The sequence below is a fragment of the Anser cygnoides genome, chromosome 4 (assembly GCF_040182565.1).
Source record: "Anser cygnoides isolate HZ-2024a breed goose chromosome 4, Taihu_goose_T2T_genome, whole genome shotgun sequence".
NCBI lineage: Eukaryota > Metazoa > Chordata > Aves > Anseriformes > Anatidae > Anser > Anser cygnoides.
In genome coordinates, this window is record NC_089876.1 from 74,060,626 (window position 1) to 74,079,291 (window position 18,666).

General features: G+C 39.5%; 1 protein-coding gene across 9 annotated transcripts in view; it reads right to left on the reverse strand.

Moving 5' to 3' along the window:
* The window catches only part of SLC39A8 (solute carrier family 39 member 8), a 61,856-nt gene extending 44,274 nt beyond the window's left edge, over window positions 1-17,582 (reverse strand). For 4 of the 9 annotated variants that reach the window (XR_010831563.1, XR_010831565.1, XR_007164203.2 and 1 more), the window contains exons 1-5: window positions 17,207-17,492; window positions 10,234-10,402; window positions 4,880-5,049; window positions 4,210-4,332; window positions 2,972-3,139 (exon numbers count right to left, since the gene is read on the reverse strand). Coding sequence is in view for 2 of the 9 variants with exons in the window: in XM_048066401.2 (XP_047922358.1) it covers window positions 2,972-3,139; window positions 4,210-4,332; window positions 4,880-5,049; window positions 10,234-10,402; window positions 17,207-17,359 (783 nt within the window). In the remaining 7 variants the exon portion in view is untranslated. Of the gene's footprint in view, window positions 1-2,971; window positions 3,140-4,209; window positions 4,333-4,879; window positions 5,050-10,233; window positions 10,403-17,206 lie in introns of all 9 variants that reach the window. The other 5 variants (XR_007164204.2, XR_010831566.1, XM_048066401.2 and 2 more) reach the window with 3 other exon arrangements.
* Between the last annotated feature and the right edge of the window lie 1,084 nt (window positions 17,583-18,666).

The following is an 18,666-nucleotide window of genomic DNA, read 5'->3' on the forward strand; positions in this document are numbered from 1 at the left end:
ACTAATGGGAAGCAGAAAATAATTGTTTTCTCTGTCTTTGCTTCCACACAGCTTTTCTTTTTTTCCTTCTGCCTCTTTCTTTTCCCTTAAATTAAATTATCCTTATCTCAACTTGTGAGCCTTTTTTTCTCATCCTTTGAGAAGAGGGAGTGCGAGAGTGACGTGGTGGAGTTCAGTTGGCCATCAGTGTGAAACCACCACAGGTACTTCAGGAGATGTTACAGGAGAGATGCCAGCTAAGCAGTTCTGGAACACTCAAGTGGTCTATCAGGTCAGATTTTTATTAATTACTACTACAGTCCTGTATTATTTGCATCACAACAATTGATGGTAAAACAAAGATAACCTTGGTATTTTTGCTCTTCTGAACATAATTTTTTCTTTAAAAGCAATGGCTTCTCCTTTGTTCCCAAATGTAAGAGAAATGATAGAGAGACTTCTCTTATTTCATCTTATGTTATTACCTCAGGGTACCGTTGCTCTTCCTAATGCATCTGTGACTCCCTCAGAAAAGAACAAGCACCCCAATCTGTTAAATGCTTGCAGAGAAGAAAGTTTATATTCTGCACATCAGTGGAAAACCCAATAGGAGTTAGGACAGAGCAACTCCACCCTGTTCATAACATTTTCCTTCATACAGGCAAAAGAGTGAGCACTGGAATGAAAGTTTTGCTCTTGAAAAAACAGAAAGATAAAAAAGCGTCTTTTGGTGTTCTCTGGGAATGTCCCCAGGAACAAGAAGGAACCCTGACACTGCCCCTAGGGCATGAATAAAGGCCACCATGAAGTTTTATTATACAACTCTAACATTGTGTGCTTGGGACTACAGGCATTTTCAGCAATTTGTCTCTGAAGTAACTTTTCTTAAAAGTTACTGTTGTCAAGCTGTTTAATTTTAACGTGTAGTAGGTACAAATTCTGGGTCAGCACAAAAGGGGTTTCCAAGGTTGCAATTACTGCTGCAAGTGAAATTTAAAAGTATGCAACTAATTAAACATTTACATTTACTCTAGCAGGCATTCAAAGAGAAAAGAAGATCGCATCTCCATGGTTGAAAACAGCTAGCACACACTTGCACGGACTCCAGCCTCCACCCTTAAAGCCTACATGATGCTTTCTGTCTTCACTGTTGTTGCCCTCTTTACTGAGCTTTAAATTATGAGCACACGTTAAAATTCTATTATGTATATCTTGACTAACCCCAAATGGATCCCTCATAAATATCAAATGTGTGTAAAACTTAATTCATACCTACCCTCTTAGCACTACCCTAGCTCCTCTCTGATGACTCTGAAGGGTATGCTGGCCCCTTTAAACCTGACTGAAGGAGGAAAAAATGTAATGACAGCTTTTCTTTGCTACCTCCCATATCAACAGTGGGTTATCTGCCACACTGGGATTTATTCTACAGCCATCTTCCTTCCAGCCACTCTTGGCTCCAGAGTGAATTTTACTGTGCTACATTCTGAAGATTTTAATATAACATATTCTCTTTCTAGCTCTGGAGAAATGGAAAGCAAGAAAGAATGGAAAGCATGAATTTTCATAAATGCAATACTTATAGAGGAAGAACCATTGTGAAATTTTAAGTTCTTAAAATCAAGACTGCACGCAAAAGGAAATATATGAGTATTCCACAAAGGATCTTGGAATGACCTACATAATTTATGATCACGAGCACTATAAGTAACCTAGTTGCTATAAATAAATACTAGATAGCCACACTTTATTATTATAATATATGTGATATGATTGTGTTATCTTTACGTTACATGTAAGGACATGGCTGGCCAAAATGCAATAATGGAACAAGTCCAGATAAAACTTCCGGTAAACAGGGCAGAAATATAATACCTGTGCTACTAGAAAGGACCGTCTCCACAGACAGTGGAGGTTTTGTATGTGTGTACGTGTTCTAAACCTACAAAATACAGTTTATGGATACTTAAAATGCAATTTTCCTTTCGGTGCCCATCCAATTTTAGCTATCACCCCTGTTTCTCCTAATCTTTACAACAACCAGTATTCACTGCACTCCGTAACATATCTAAAGTAAGGACAAGTACAATTTTGGTACTTGAAACTGTGTGTATCAAGTGTCCTGTGAGCCTGCAGGGTCAATGCAGAACTCCCATATTCTCTGTTTGAGAATTAGGGCCTTTGTCCTGCTTCCTCTCCTGTTCCTCAATGCTCCCCCACAAACAACTTTCTGGGTGAAGAGCACAGGTAGTAAAACAGAAATCTTTACTGCGAAAAATCTTCCTTAGCCATCAGATAATTATTTCTATGTTTTTCCATTTTGTTTTTGTTTGTTTGTTGTTTTTAAATAAGGGACAGGGAAAAGAGTAAAGAAGCACACCAACTTTTTCTTCCCGTTTCCATTTTCTTTTCTGACAGAAGGAGGTCGTATTTATAGTAGAGCAATAAACACAAATACAGAGAACAAATTGGAAAGAGGATATTACTTAAACCAGGAGGAACAGCCACTGTCTCAACCTATTACTTTTGTAATTCCCACCATGTCCAAGTACATTGGACTAGCACAACCAGTGATCACAATATATTGCTTACTGTATCAGTTTTCCTCATTACTCATAGATTCAAAGGAACCAGGTTCTCCAACTTAAGGCTGGATGTAGTCAGGAACACAATATGGATCATGTAACATTAAAACACACTATCACACCCTTTAAACAAAACAATAACAACAAAATCAAAATTAATAGATTAAATATTTATCTCTGTCCTCCCCATCCCTACGCTGATATTTACTAGCTCGTATAGTCGTTCAGTAATCGAATCCAGCATTCAGATTTTGTAAGCTTGCCCAAAAGTAACACATTTTTTCATAGGGCTCAAGCAAATTTACAAAAACTTGACAAAAGTAATAAAAATTCATATTAACCCTTCCCCAGATATGCTTAATATAATAGGCAGGAATAAAATGAACAAACAGACACAAGTTTCATACCTGTGCTGAGACCACACTGATGCTGTCAAAACCAAGATTTCCATTGTTCTCTATGACGGCTGAGTTTGCGTAACAGGTCACCCCATTGCTGGATGATGGTGGTTTGTGTGGGTTAGCCTTATCCTGACATTGATTCTGTTCACCATTTCCTAAGTCATTATGGCCAGTCTAGGCGACAAATAAACAAACAAGTAGCTCATTAAAGCAAAAGCAAAATAATAAATAAATAAATAAATAAAAATAAGAAATACAGACCAAAAAGGAAAATGCAGGGAGTGTCATATTCATGTTGCATTTCTTTCAACACCAAGTAAATGTTTAAATACCAATAAACATTTTAATACTTAAATTTTTAAATGAACTTCAAAGTTATCTAAGTTCCCCTCCTATCTAAGCATCTCTTCCTTTCAGCTGATTAGAATACTTGTTGGGATTTTCCATTTTTATACCTTTCTATAGAACAGTTGAATCTTCATAAGCTTCAATACGAGGACCAGCTTGGGAGGGTCCAGCTAAGTGAGGTAAGAGACCAGCTAAGTGAGATAAGAGTAGGAACACAGGACAGTTTTCTTGGCAAGACAAGAGTAGAGAGTTCCAGAAAGTTTGAGAGGCCTTTGTCTGAGACAAATTCAGTCTCACTCATGTGAGCACACCGCAAAAAAGTCCTCTGACGTATGGGTCCTGGCTTAAGCAGAGCCAATTATCCATATTGCGCAATATGGATAATTGCAGGGTCACTAAAGCAGGTCTGTGTACCAGAGCATGGGGAAACAAAGCGCTAGTTACTGCAGGTGAGATTTGGGCACTGTCAGTCCTGGTAAATTACACTTTACAGATAAGTAAGAAGATATACATGTCACATAAATTTCTCCTGTCCATATAGGAGCTTCAGTGGCAGACTCCCATTCTCTTCAGCTTTTACATATTTCCACTTTTTTCTGATATGTTTAGCTAGCACAGGGAAGATTCGGCCCTTGAGAGCAGCTAGAGCATATGCCAGTGACAGCAGACCACACTCACATCTGGATTCTATTCCCAGCTCTGCCTGTAACTCCCTCAAAAAAGTGAAATTGCTTTCCCTCTCCATATGGATTTTAAACAGATGTATCAGAACACATGGTAAGGCTGAAATCCTCAGAAAAAAAAAATCCAACATTTTATTAAACTATCAAGAATCTCATAAAAGGTATCAGGTACTTTATGGAAAGGCTTGTACTGTTAGTGACACCTTTCATTACCTGGTTATAGATCTTCAATATCACTTTCAGAATCCTTTCCACAAAGAAGAGAATATAGAATCCACCAAACACAGCAACGGCTTTCTCGATATAGTTATCTACTTTGGGGTCAAATCCAAACGCCTAACATTGAAGACAAAAGCAATGTGAATTAGTCTGTAATCTTAGTACATTTCCATAAAAACAAATTCCCTGACCACACACAAATGCTCCTCAAAAGTACGGACTGTCTACCAGCCAGGAGTTTCAATGAGGCTGAAGTTATGAAAGATCCTGACCCTGACAGATTTGTTTCTTTTTTTAACTTAAATTAAATGTCAGCAGTGTTTTAATACAGTAGAATTTTACATGCAGAACATAGTAATTATTGCAAAGCAGAAAGTCTACACTGTAGCCCATTAAAACTCACTAGAATTTTACCCAATGTGTTCCTCTTTCTGTCTAGAGGCAAAATAGCCCTTAGCCTTTCCCATCTCACAGCTACACATGGAACTTGTAGCTCACTCAGCTCACCCAGACAGAAAGAGGTGGCAGCTAGTGGCACTAGTGGCCACCTACAATTCTTTGGGGATTACAACCCACACACTCAGATATCCACTGGAGCAAGCTTCTAGAATTAATACACTTTAGAAACTATTTTACAAAACAAATAATGATTCCCGTTGCTTACCTCTGGAATGAGCTGGAAAATTGCATTAGAAAAGAGAGTACCGATGGCCAAGCCCACAAAGTAGGTTAGAATCTTGGGGAAATATGACTTTTTTAAGAGAGGAGTTAAAATCAATCCCAGGAGTGATGCCAAGTTAATGATAGTCACTGCCAGGAACCCAAATCCCCAAACTGTGGATAAACAAACAGAAATATAAAATATTTTAGTATAAAATCCACTTAAGGCTGCTTTTGATTTTTCTAACATCTGAATTGGCATGGAATTGAGAAAAATACTTTTTTCCTTACTTGAAATTATACTTTACAAATATAAAACCTTAAATACGCACTGATATTTAAGACACATACTCACAGAGGGGAAATTTGCAGGAATACTGTTTGGGACCACATACAAGCCCAGTTTCAGTTTTTAATATCTCAGATAGTCTATCTGCTGATAGTATAAATCAACTCTCTCTACAGTCAGTGAAGATTGAAAACTAAAGCTTAAGCCAACATTCATGAAGGTAGCTATAGCTTAGGCTTAAGACAAATCTTGTTACCGATCTCAGGGTTGCAGGTCCAATTGTCATTTACTCCTGAGCAACTCCTAGACACAAAGTTTGCTGTCTTGGCTGTCCTACACCCAAAAATCCTTCCTGATAAAGGATGACTCCTTCAAATCATCTTGAGGTGGTAACTTTCTGTTCCTATCACTCCTCCTCTTCCTACAGTTCAAAGTACTTCTGCTTTGTTGAAAACACTGCCCATCACTACTTATCACACTTATGAGGTGGAAGATAGCTCACAGTAGAGACTACTACAGCAGAGAAATGAAAACATACATAAGAGAGGTTCTGGGTTCAAAAAGATGGGCACAAAGGAGGAACATTTTTATTTATTTATTTATTTATTTAAGAAGTGGCATATGCACCTAGTTTGGCCATAATTTAGCTTCTTTCACCATAAGCATTGTCCCAGATTTTCAGAGTTCAGACACCAGGATTTATATGAAGCCATATCGTAATTATTCTGGCATCTGAACTACAGGTTCTGAGAGTTTTGTTTTTGCTGTTCACAAGCATCAAAAAGTTTTGCCTCTGTGCACGTCCACTGTTTTACCCAGTTACATCTCAAATCCCTGTAAGTACAAAAAAGCTTTAAAGGTTGCACTGAAAAAGTCTACAACACTGCCTCAAGTGAGGCCACAGAATCACAAAGATATCCACATAGACAGGTTGTCTATAAAAATCCAACACAAATTAAAACCAAAGCCAACAGTGTTGGATATATGAGAACAGTTTGGTATAATCCAAAAAGTTGCATCCATGTAATAGCCTCATTATCAGTTTTGCCATATGTACATAGAGAAGTTACCGTAAATTCCTTTCTGCGTAACAGAAACGGATCAGATTGCAATCTGCAGCCCAACTTTCCTGTAACACGTTGTCAGCAAACACGCTAAACCAGATTCATCACCTGCAACTGGGATTGCTATGCTTTGTTTGCACAGGGACACAATTTTCGTTTGTGATGAATTTTATATTGTGTCAAGAACAGGAAGAACAGAAAGCATTAGAAGCATTTAAAGCATTTGCAAGAGGTGTGTCAATGCCAACCAAAACATTCACTTGCCATTTCTGAGAGACAGAGAGAGGAAGAAAAACATACAACTAGATATGGTTAGATTCACTAAGCTACACAGGAGCATAACTTCCATTACAATAAAAGATAATTACGCTTGTGAATGCATTTTTGAAATCAAGTCTACAGTAAACAAATGGGGTTCCAGCGTCATCATGAGTCACAGAGGCTGTTTGTAGTTTGGGATTACCATAGAAGCAGGAGGCTCTCAGTTTAACATACAGATAACTCCTACACATTTATCCTGTGCAAAATACACGTTTGAAATTGAGTTAAAATACATATGTGTGTGTGTATATATACATATATATATATATATATATAATATTTAGTGTATAAGCCCAAATTACCTTGCCACAGACACAGGAAATTAGAACAAATTTCAAAAATTATGATTAAAAACCCCTACTACTATTACTTTCTACAACAAAAGACAAAGAGGACAAATTCGCAAATGGTACATATAAATCAGTGGGTGACAAAAATGATAGCAGAATGGAGCTTTAAAGCAAGCACAGAAAAACAGGTTATTGCCAAATGCCGAGAGAAATTCTCACAATAGTACTTGCTTTACTAACAACGGTGTAACATTCATGCCGGTACTCTTTGTTCAGAAGAGCAGCATGTACTGGGACACTTAAATTGAAGTACGTGCTACAAATGATACACCTTTCATCATTTTGTATGCTTAATGCAGTGGAACATGTCCCAGTGTACTAAAGGACCTATGTTTGCAAATAAAGATGTAATCCACTGGTATGTAGTACCCACTTTTGTCACAACAGCAGCAACAAAAAAGCCTTTCTTCTTCCTAATTTACCAGAGATAAGTGAGGCCAGAAGGCAGATGCATTTTATTTTTAAAAATCTGATCTAATCTGGATGGCTCAGTCCTTGGGATTTTGCATACTGATATTTTATTTCTTATTTATTTACCCAAAGTGGAAGAAAAAGGAAGAACTAAACTACATAATCAAATAACATCAGATAATGAAGGAATAAATTGTTCTCCGTCCTAGGCATTCCACAGGCCCTGCAGTGAGCCTCAGTAGTATGGGGACTAGTTTAAACTAATAAATCTTTTAAAGGAATAAAATAAACCTAAGATCTTCCTTATATGTTCCCCAGGAAGGTGTTGTTGACCTGAACTGCAATTGCAAATAACAATGTTTAAAAAAGATTACCCCAATTATACAATTAGGGGAATTGGTGCTGCAAGAAAAATACCACAAATAGAAAACAAACAAACAAGCGAAAGTGATAGAATTCCAAGATAACCAATGCTGCCAAAGTTGCTTCATTGCTGCATTATGGACTGTATGTCACAATACCATGTGCGCACTGCTGTCTTAAAATTGGGTTTATTCACTAGGGCTCCATCCCCACTAAGTTTTCCCTGAGTGCATCCACCCCAGAGAGCTGGCCAGGCTGACTTCATGTACCAGAGCCAAGCACTGACACACAGCCTACCCGGAGGCTGGTGGCATGGATGGCTTTTGCCAACAACCATTATTCTTCCTGTCTCTACAACTCTGGCCCCAACAAAGAGACCACCAAGATGCCAAAGCTTGATAAATCCAAAAAATAAATGGCAGGAGAGCAAGTCCACCTCAGGGCACCACTGATCAGTATTGTTCCTCACAAGAAGTGGGGACCACTGCTCTGGGCCTTCCTGAGACAGGCTCAGGCTCCTCCTAAGCCCCTTCCTGGAATGAAGAAGAAATCAGGGTGTTAAAACCTTGCTGAAAAAGCCAAGCAGACCACACAGACTCTGTTTGCCTCGGACAGAAGAAATGCCACTGGGCATTTCCAGCTATTTCATGCCGCTTTATACTACTCCCTATTACATTGCAGAGAAGCAAGAAAGGGAAGGACATGAGTGTGCCCCTAAGGACAGCTAGGTTAGATATTTGATATACAGCATATACAACACCCAGGGAAAAAAGACATTCTATCCGCTGTCATTTAACTTTTACTCTGCTTCCACAACATTTTTTTATTATTATTATTGCAAGCAGCTGCCCCGTAAAGCTCACTGTATTAAATTCTTCTTTATGTCTTGTCTGTTCATGTTTTGGAGAACAGGGACTTAGAGCTTAAATGTGTGGGAGTCCCTGAGCAGAAAACTCACATCGGCCGAGCTGGAAACATGCACTGAGGATTTTGCATCATGGGCAATAACTGAAATCAGCCGGTCCCAAAGCTGCCACAATATTGATTCACTTGGTGATGGGGCAGGGGGAGGGGGACAACACATAAATTAACAGCAGGATACATTTGCAGTAAAGCCTTCATTTGGCACGGGACATTTCTGTGAATCTCCCTTCAAAACAGATACCACTGTGTGTCACAGCCTCATATGCTTGGGGTTTAAAATACCCTAAGCATGGGCCTCGCAGATTTCTCATGCTGCAGCCAAGGGAGGGGCAGAGAAAAGACTGCCTTGCTTATCTGGCTACTGGACACTGCTTCTGAGCTGGCAGGATAAAAGAAAAATAGGAGGGGTGGTCTAAATAGCTTAGGCAATCAACTACAGAGCAAGCTTTCCACATCACCGTACTTAAACACACACACCCCCTCCAGAACAAAACCAAACAAGCAAACAACAACAAAAAAAGACAGATCTTACATTGTAGTGTAGGTATTGTAAATTTCTTGAAAATATGTGCCTTCATATGGTATAAACAATCATGGTAAATTGATGCCATGGTTGTGATTAATCAAATATATTTTTAATTATTCAGTGGCACAGGTAAGTTTTAGGAATGATGTGTAATTCTTAGTGACTACTCTCACTTACAACAATCAGGGTGCTATTAATTCTAAAATTTCAAAAGTTACAAAAAACACTGCAGTACCTTTGCTAATAAATACTACCATTGGGAATCTGCTCATCCAATATCCCAGTTTTTAACTTTAAGTCAGTTGAATCCCTGGGAATAATGAATTAATTTGGAATACTGAGTCAAATAAATAAATAATATACAAATTTGATCTTTATCAATGGAACAAGTAACTTCATTAACCAGCTGATTCATCCCTGTCCTATATTTTCTATTGCACTGTACAGTTCTGTGCACAATAAATATAAAAATAACAATGAGAAAAATAGGAGGAAGGAAGATTAAGGTTATTCAGGCATGTGATGATGTTCCATGTAGAGGGAGCAGCACAGAAGATGGCAAGAAGGCAAGAGTGGGAGTTCAGAAAAATATGAGTCTTTCCCTCAGGAAAACAGCAGTCACGGGCCTCCTTGGTGTCCTGACATCCAATTGCAAATAATTCCACTTAAATGCAGCCTCCTAGCAATTTTACCATGAGTTAGCCTGATGCTTGCACACCCCACTGAGTCTGACATCCCATTGCAAATCATCTGCACAAACTTTTTCCTGCTTCCACCTTCTCTCCTATTAACCAGCTATTAGTGAGAGCTCTTATGCCTCAGGGCACAAACTACTGTGCAAACAAAACAGGTCAGAAAGACTTTTTCTTTAATGAACAAATTACTCCATAACTATCTACTGGCCTTTCCCTAAAACATTTTGAAAAGATCACTGTCAAGAGAGAGGATATTTGTTTATGTACCCTGGTGACCTGAAGCACCCTCTTATGTTCCCACTTTATAACTATATCCCCTTAAACAAGGCATTCCTATTACGTATAGATAAATAGTTACTATTTAGCTAAGAAACCCGCACACTAATCACAGTATCAATGAAATAATATAACTGACCTTGTAAAGAATGCGGTTTAGATGTATCCACAAAATTTTCCTGATGATCACACGGGTGAAAAATTAGCTGTTGCAAAACAGCAGGACATATTGTAGAGAAGTCTGAATTTGATATACGACTGTTGTTCGGTATTCCATGCAAAGAAAAGATTTCCTCCCCAGTCAAGCACTGGAACAAAAAGGGGTTTTTTGCCAACTTAATACAATAATACAAAACAAAACAAAAAACAAGTCACACACTGAGAAACACAAGATTTATAACACGGAAATGCTGTAACACATTTTCAAGGAAGTATACACACTGTTTGTACACTGCATGTGAAAACCTGGTGATTGTTTAATGTGAGGCAGAAGTGATTTTAAGTATTTTAAGATAACTCACAAATAAATGAAACATGTTTTACATTGACATCTCCAAATCCTCTGCCCCATGAACCGGGACAGTCAAATATTTGGAAAAATAGCTTCAAAGTAGTTAAATTCCCATGTAATTACAAAATAATTACATTTAAGAACAGACCAGATACACTTAAAATCTTAGTGTCAGAGTAGCATCAGAAAAAGACTGTTAATTCCATGACTGCTCATTCATATGACTGCTTCTACTCCACAGTAATGCTGCATATTTCCTCAAACTAGCTGTTCATAAATTGTCCAAATGGCAGCATTCAACATTTTTTCATTCATTTTATGGCAAAAATTATTAGCAACAAGGATTATTTTGTAAGACCATCCCAAATTCCTGTGAGACACTCTTACTTCGGATCTTCACTTTGCCTTCAGCTCAGGGTCAGTACCTAATGGGTCAAGGACAAATGTACACAGCAGTGCTAAACCGGGCTGGGAACAGGGCTGGTTGCTCTCTTGGTTATTTTCAACCAAAAAAACAAAATACTTGAACTATAAAATATATTAAACTATCTCTCCACAGAAAAATTGAGTACTTTTATATGAAATGTTCCATATCACAGAGGTCTTTCATCTAATGCTTTCCATTTATTCACATTCATGTTTTCCTATAACGATCAATAAGCAAATAGTGTTCTTTCTTGGCTGCACACAAAAGTGGTTTGGCTTGTTGATGTACAACACACACCAGGGATGAGTCTCAAGAAAAGAAGAAAAGCTTTTAGCACGAGACATTCACTGTAGCGAGTCTCAGTGTGATTGCAGGAGTAGAGCACTGGAAGCCTTAACAAATTGCAAACAAATGGTCACTCCCTGTTCTTTTCAGTTTTACCTTCAGATTCCATAGCACTCCTCCAATAATTCAGGATTATTATTTATAAAGTATATTCCTTCTAGAGATAAGCCAAAGCAACTGCAAGTCATTTATTTCAGAGCTGCCTCCATCTCCACTAATAAATATTACTGTCTACAAGGTGAAAGGCATGCACATACCATTTTAACTTGACTATTTCTTATTTAGCTTGGAGGAAAAGAGCTTTCAGGCCAATACGAGTGGCTTCAGCCAAATTACATCCAGAATGCTCCTGCCCTTCTTCTTGAATGACCCAGTCTAGGAGAGCACTCACGTACACACCTGAACTTAAACAAATGTCTAAATTTTGTTGAGGCCATGAGACCTTGAAGACCGAAATATATACTGAAAAGTTTTCCTGAACAGAAGTTTAGAAGCAGTGTGGATATAGAATCATCTTTCAGTATCAACACTGATGTCAAAGCCTCAATATATCTTTAAAAAATATATTTATTTAAAATAAATATAGCTTGATAGCAACAATTATTGTTTTTGTTTTAAAGCATGTTGACCCATTTAATCTCAGTGGAAGTAGTGCACAAAGAAATCATCACTGAAGAGAGGTTTTTTTACAGCCCAATACATGAACTTCTGGAGCTTTTCTAAACTGGTTCTGTGCCTCATCATTTTACCATTAACTCTGCATTATGAAATAATGCAAAATATGTAGCTAATATTTCCAGTATGAAACAAAAAGAGAGGATAGTTGTGGTCTATAGGAATAGTTCCTATACCATGCTTCTTGCATTACTGGCCCACAGCCATTTCTAAAGGTCTGCAGTGAAAAGCTGATAGAAAAACAAGCCAGTACGCACTGAGATTCATAACATGGCTATCTCTAAGAGAACTGATCTTTAACATCTCTTCCCTAGAAATATAGAATGGATGACAAGTAATTTAAAATACTAACAAATTAATATTAGTTTACAAAAACACAAACCACATTGTAGGTTGAAAAAAAGAACCGATTATGGAGTGAAAATATTACTCAGGCACAGCATGAATTAGAAAACTTGAGACTTACAGCTTTGGCTATATACAAACAAATATGTTAGAAATACCATCGGACAAGAGAGCTTTTATATGAGGACAAGGAACAGCATTTTATTTAATTACTACTATTATTTAGATCGGGGACAAACCCAGAGGATAACAATTCCTAAAATGATTCATTGTTTTAAGTCACCTCATCCTCTCAGCAACTCCTACATGCATCCATGTGCTGAAAAGCAACCTTGTGTGAGTTCACTGGCACAATTAAGGGATTAATTAAAAGATTCAATCTATTAGAAGCCTTGGATTGGAACAACTCATGTTTGCACACTGAAAAACTCTGTACTTATCTTTGCAGGATAAATACATTAAGACAACCACACTTCTGTAAAAACACAAGCTATTTATTTTGTAAGACTGACAGATAACCTCAGCCAAAAGGTAATCTAGCGTCATGGAACAGGGGACTGAGAATGACGTCCTGGCTCATTAAGTCTACCATCCCGTCTGTCCCTTGCTATTCAGTAAGCCTTGTCACGGTGCTCAAGGTGAAGGGACTGGACCTGGCCACAACGTGACTGTTACCCAGTGTTTAACTCCTATCTTCAAAGAAGATATAACTGACCATGTCTCTGAACTTAAAAAAAATCATAAATAAATGCTTTTATCACAATTAAAGAGGACTTCAATCACTAGAATTCACAGCATTGCAACGTATTCAGACAAAAAAAAATAAATAAACCATCAACTAGGTTACTCAATTAAACGTTTACTTTTCTCATGGTAAGCTGCTGCCAAAAAATGATTGACCAATATGGGATTTTCTTTTAAGATTGTAAATGAAATAAAGCGATGCCCAACTATCTCGATTCTCTTCACACAAGTATCACATATCTATATAAATGAAAAGCATATGCCAAGCTCACCACATTCTTTCCAGGAAAGGATGGGATAACTTGCTCAGACAAAAATAATGCAAGGAGACCTCTAACAAGAAAATTAATAACAAATGCTATGGTACCAACCATCTTGTAAACATTTCATTCCCTTTTCTGACCTTCTGCCACATTCTTATCTTTGCTCTACCTCTGTTTTATCTGTAGCATTGCACATGTGAAGCACTGAAATACCAAAAGCAACCTGTCACTGTGGTTTCTAGATGTTGCCAGATTAAATCCTATCCTAGCCCACACCAGGGCTGAGCAGTGGGTCACACAGTAACAACAGCAAAGAAGGAATACCATGAATATTTTTTTTTTGACTTAACCTGAGGCTGGATGAGGCAAAATAAAGACAAATTAATGTCTTCCCCAACTTACTTGTAACAAATCAAAGCATTTAATGCTGATTCAGTGATACTTTTTTTTTCACTTATCCAGGTGTGGACTGGGTACTAGGAGACAACCACGCATTCAATAAGCAGCACTTTACGAGAAAGAGTCCAAGCATGTAAAGCTGCTTGAACACCTTTGTGTGCTTTAGGGATGTCACATACACACCCCAACATGTTCAAGGCAGCCTGATGTGGGGAGCTGAAAAATGTCCATAAATGCTGAAACTCACTGAAGACATTGTAGCAATAAGACACTACTTTGGGGGTAGAACAGAAAAGCCTATTTATCTTCTCACTGACCTGGCAATGTCAGCTCATGGTGCTGGATCAAGACCATAAGCCACACACTGTCAGGCCATTCATCCTTCTTCTAAGAAGCACTAGTGAACTAGTGAAACACTACCAAAACATCCAAACAAATAAATAAAAATCAAAGCAGATACTAGCCTAGTTCTAGTTCATCCAAACCACCAAAGTTACTGTTTTGACTCATCGTGACGTGAAAACGCGTGATAGCTGATCGCTAAAACTTTCACTTTGTTTTGTCCAAATGTTTGATATAAAAACCGAAATACGTTACATTAAGACAGTATTCAGGCATAACATGAAGGCTCAGCATAAATATAGTTTTAGAAAAGTCAAAGAAAGAAACTGGAGTATGATTTTAGCACCTTCTGACTACCCCAAAGCATAAAATAAAGGCAACATTAACAGGCTTTCTTTCCAACGCCCACTTACTTTCCATGCATTTTTTGACTAAAACTTCTGAGCACGTAGTTTAAACCTCCAGCATACACATGTATTGATATCATACCACAATGAACGTGATGACAGAAGATCAAATATAGTTTTGTTTTTACATCTTGCTAATAATGTAGAACAGTGAGTAAACATGCCATCATCTATTACATTAAGCATTAAATTGTTAGTAGTTCTATACAAATTTGTAGAACTAAAACGTGTTGGAATTCCATAGTGAAGTGTGAAAAAACATCAGTGACTACTATTTGAGTTTCCTCAGTTACTATTATTTCCCTGAAAAGAAGTCTTAGCTTATGCATTAAGGAAAGGCGAAAACAGAAAAAAAAAAAAAAGTGAAGAGCAAAGAAAATGCAAACACAAAACACAGAGAATTAAAAAAATGCACGATGAAAGAAAAAAGAAAGCTAAAACATAAGAAATGCAGACAGCTCAGCCAAGAATTCTAAAACTCAAAAATATCGTTGGTTATTTTTTGTCCTGTAAGACACACACACATGTCTTCATGGACATCATACAATTTAAGTTACCACAAACGCCTGTCAAATTTTATACAAGTATATGTTCAAACACCATCATGAACAAATTAAAGCATTTTTTCTTCGGCCTTATCTTTTCAAGTCAACCTCGGTATCAAAGGAAAACAGAAATCAGACATTCCTCTCCTTCTGACTTACGCATCCAAACTTTCAATTTTTAAGAAAATGGATCAGCTTCTAGTGGATCTTTGGAGATAAGTAAGGTTACTGAAATTTTTATCTGAGTGAAACACTTACACTAAAGACCAGTGCTGGGACAACACTAACAGAGACTGTTCCTTCCTGCTGGTTTTTGAAGGGCACTATCACCTGTCCCTTACAGATCAGCTCTGCACTAAAACGGCTTCAGGCTTGGATGAGGGACTCTTGATAGAGCAGGGACGTGTTATCTTCGCTGGAAGAAAGGGCTTGGAGTCATCCCACTAGCTCTGGACAATGAAGTTAGGAACTGAAAGTCTGAGATAAACCTTGTTTCCTCCTACAGTCATATATCTGTGCAGCCTCAATGGATGATCCAGCCTACCTGAAAAACACACGAGGTATTTATTTTTCTCCATTAAGATTTAGCAGAGTTCAGGCCTCCGATGCCTTACAACATAAAAAATTAGATTAGGCCACTTTACATCTTTTTTTCCATAACCAGTGGATCCTCTAAATTATGAGCTTGTAAGCGCAAAGCATGAGTCAGTGTTTGAAAACAGCCACCCAACTTACTTAGTATGAGTACACATTAGCGTGTAGCACCTGCCCAAAGTCATTGATATACTTAACACCTACAAGGGATTGAGAGCCTGCAGGTTAAGAGCACTTGCTTAAATGGTACTAGATGATAGAGCAGCTGTAAAGTCAATTTTAAGACATACAAGTAACTCAACAAAAAAGGTACGTGTTTCAGTATGGTACCCTAGATATTTTTCCAAAAGGACACAACTAAAACAGGCCTGTTAAAAAAATAAAAATGTTTCAGTTAAATTTCAAATTATTTATGAGGAATACGCATTGGCAGTAATTAAAATGAGCATTTCTTTTCCTCTGCAGCCTGTGTACGAGGGCTACGTGCTTTTACATAGGTAGAAGCTGAAGGACTGAGGAATCTGCTCATTTCTAAGCCCCTTTAAAGAAAGATTCTTTTCATAACCATATTCAACACTGCAAACTTGTATTTAGTGTGTGCGGCAGGAAATGTTTGTATATAAATGTTTTTTAAATACACTGTGTTGGAACAGTGTTCAGTTTGTGAAATTTGAAAGAGAAGCAGTGACTCTGGGAAATATTGCTGCGCTTATACTGAATACTACATTGATTTTGGTGGCATTAACTCCAAATTAAGCCCCTGGTCAAGGTACAGACACCAGAATCACACTGTTTCTGAAACAAACGCAGTTTATCCAAGGTTTGTCTACATTACTGATGAAGAGCTACTGCTCCAAACGTTAAAATAAATAAATAAATAAATAAATAAATAAATAAATAAGTAAATAAAAAGCGCCTCATGGCCCCTAGAAGCATGCCTCCTCTGTTTCTCGAGGAGTTGAACCAAACCACAGCAATCATCCCTGTTTTCCTTTCATTTTCACGGCTGACAGGACTTAGCATAGGGAAATTTCTGCCAGCCTTAGAACTCCCATTCAGGGAAAGGAAGGCACTCTAAGATGCTCCGGAGATACGAAATGATATAGCATTTAAAAATAGCAACGAGGTCTGAGTTTTCTTTGGAGACACTAGACAGAGCAAAACAGTTTCATGAAAAAATGAGCGGTATTCTGGTCAGATTTAGTCAGCGAATTAAACACTTTAAAAAGCTTTTACTGGATGAATTGACGAAGGGACACTCAGCGCTCAATTACGGGAAAGACGTGAACAACTGTGGAAGTTCCTCCACGCCCGCAGCGGCCAAGCCTCCGCTCCCAGGTGTCGCTTTCCCCGAAGATCTGCCCGTACACCTCTCGGAGGGAAGCTCCGGCAGGGCGAGCAGGTCAACCCGCTCCCCGGCCGCGAGCAGCTCCCGCCCGCCGCTACCTTTGCCCGGGGGCACCGCGGACCTTGGCCCCGTCTCCTCGCTCCCCGCGTGCCGGCCCTCGGCGCTACCTGGTTGTGGTGCGGCTGGGGCAGGAGCTGGGACGGCGACGCGGCGGCCGGGCGGCCGAGCAGGGCGGAGAGCTGGGCGGCCGACAGGCTCCCGTTGGTGCCGAAGGCGCGGAGCACGTCGGCGGCGAAGGCGGCGGCCGCGTTTGGGAGCATCTCCGAGGAGCGGGCGAGTGCGGCCGGGAGCGCGGCCCCTCCGGCCGGGGCTCGGCGGGGCGGGGGAGGCGGGCGGCCCCTCCCCGGGGGGCGGCTGCGCGAAGGCGGCACCGGGCTCCGGCCCGGCCCCGCCGAGCACCTGCCGGGCCCCGCACGCCGCCCCCGAAAGGCCCCGGCCCCGCCGCGGTCCCGCCAGGAGCCGCCCGTGAGGCCGCCCCGGGGAGTTTAATCCAGCCCAGAAGCGTGGGGGATTTCACCCGGCCTTTTTAATAAGCAAGCGGGGAAGTGTGTGACTGACCCCAGGCAACAGCTCCCTCGCTTCAGGAGCAGCACTTGCCCCTCAGGAGACAGCGCTACAAGTTACTCCCCAGCTGCCCCTTACAACATTTCTTAACCTGTCTCCAAATGGATACCACCCGCTACAGAAATATATATTTTAACACAACATGATTTAAACATTCTTATTCAGACCTCTATGAAACTATGCTGAAGGAGAGGAGCAGAAGTGCTCCTCAATCCCAAATCTTCTGAAAGCAGAATTTACGCCGTGTGCCATGCGGTCTGGGTATCGGCACCACGATGGAGGCACCGTCACTTCACAAGCAGTGACACTTGTTCGGATAAACTGCACATAAAGAGATTTCATACCACAGTGCACAAAGCATCAAGCAAAAAAAGGCGCCATCAGTATTAACCAACTACCAGAAAAATCCAGAGCACTGCAATCCCATAAATTCTGCTGCTGAAGGAACTAAACTCTGACTTAGAGCCTGAATGGCTGAGGTACTTTCATGCTTCCCGGGTACTTGGTTGGTGGAGGCTTAAGCAGCCCCTGGCACAACCTAGCTGCCAGTTGTTCCCAGTGATGGACCCCATCACCCTAGTTCAACAGCGGCGCCTGAAGACGTTCCACCCTCCCCACGTCTCTATTTACATGGGCATTTTTGGTCTCTTCAAGAAAAACCAATGCAAGTTTTCTGCTGCTACTGACAGAATCACAACATATTTCTTCCAGTAGCGGAACTGGGGCCTCCTGTACTGAGCATGCCTATTTCTAAACACAGCTCTGCTCACAGTCGATTACGTGAAGGCATTCTGAAATTTGAAAAAGTCTGTATATTTGAAGAGTTCCTTACGACCAGTAGATAAATTGGAAACAACACAAACTGGCTAAAACAGTTAAATCAAAACAGGCTGCTGGTGCATCAAAAAGATTTGTCAGTGCTCTGTAGTACAGGGCCAAAGAGTTAATTTCAAAACTATTTTTTAAGGACTTCCTTTTTAATCAGAAACATAAATATAAAGGA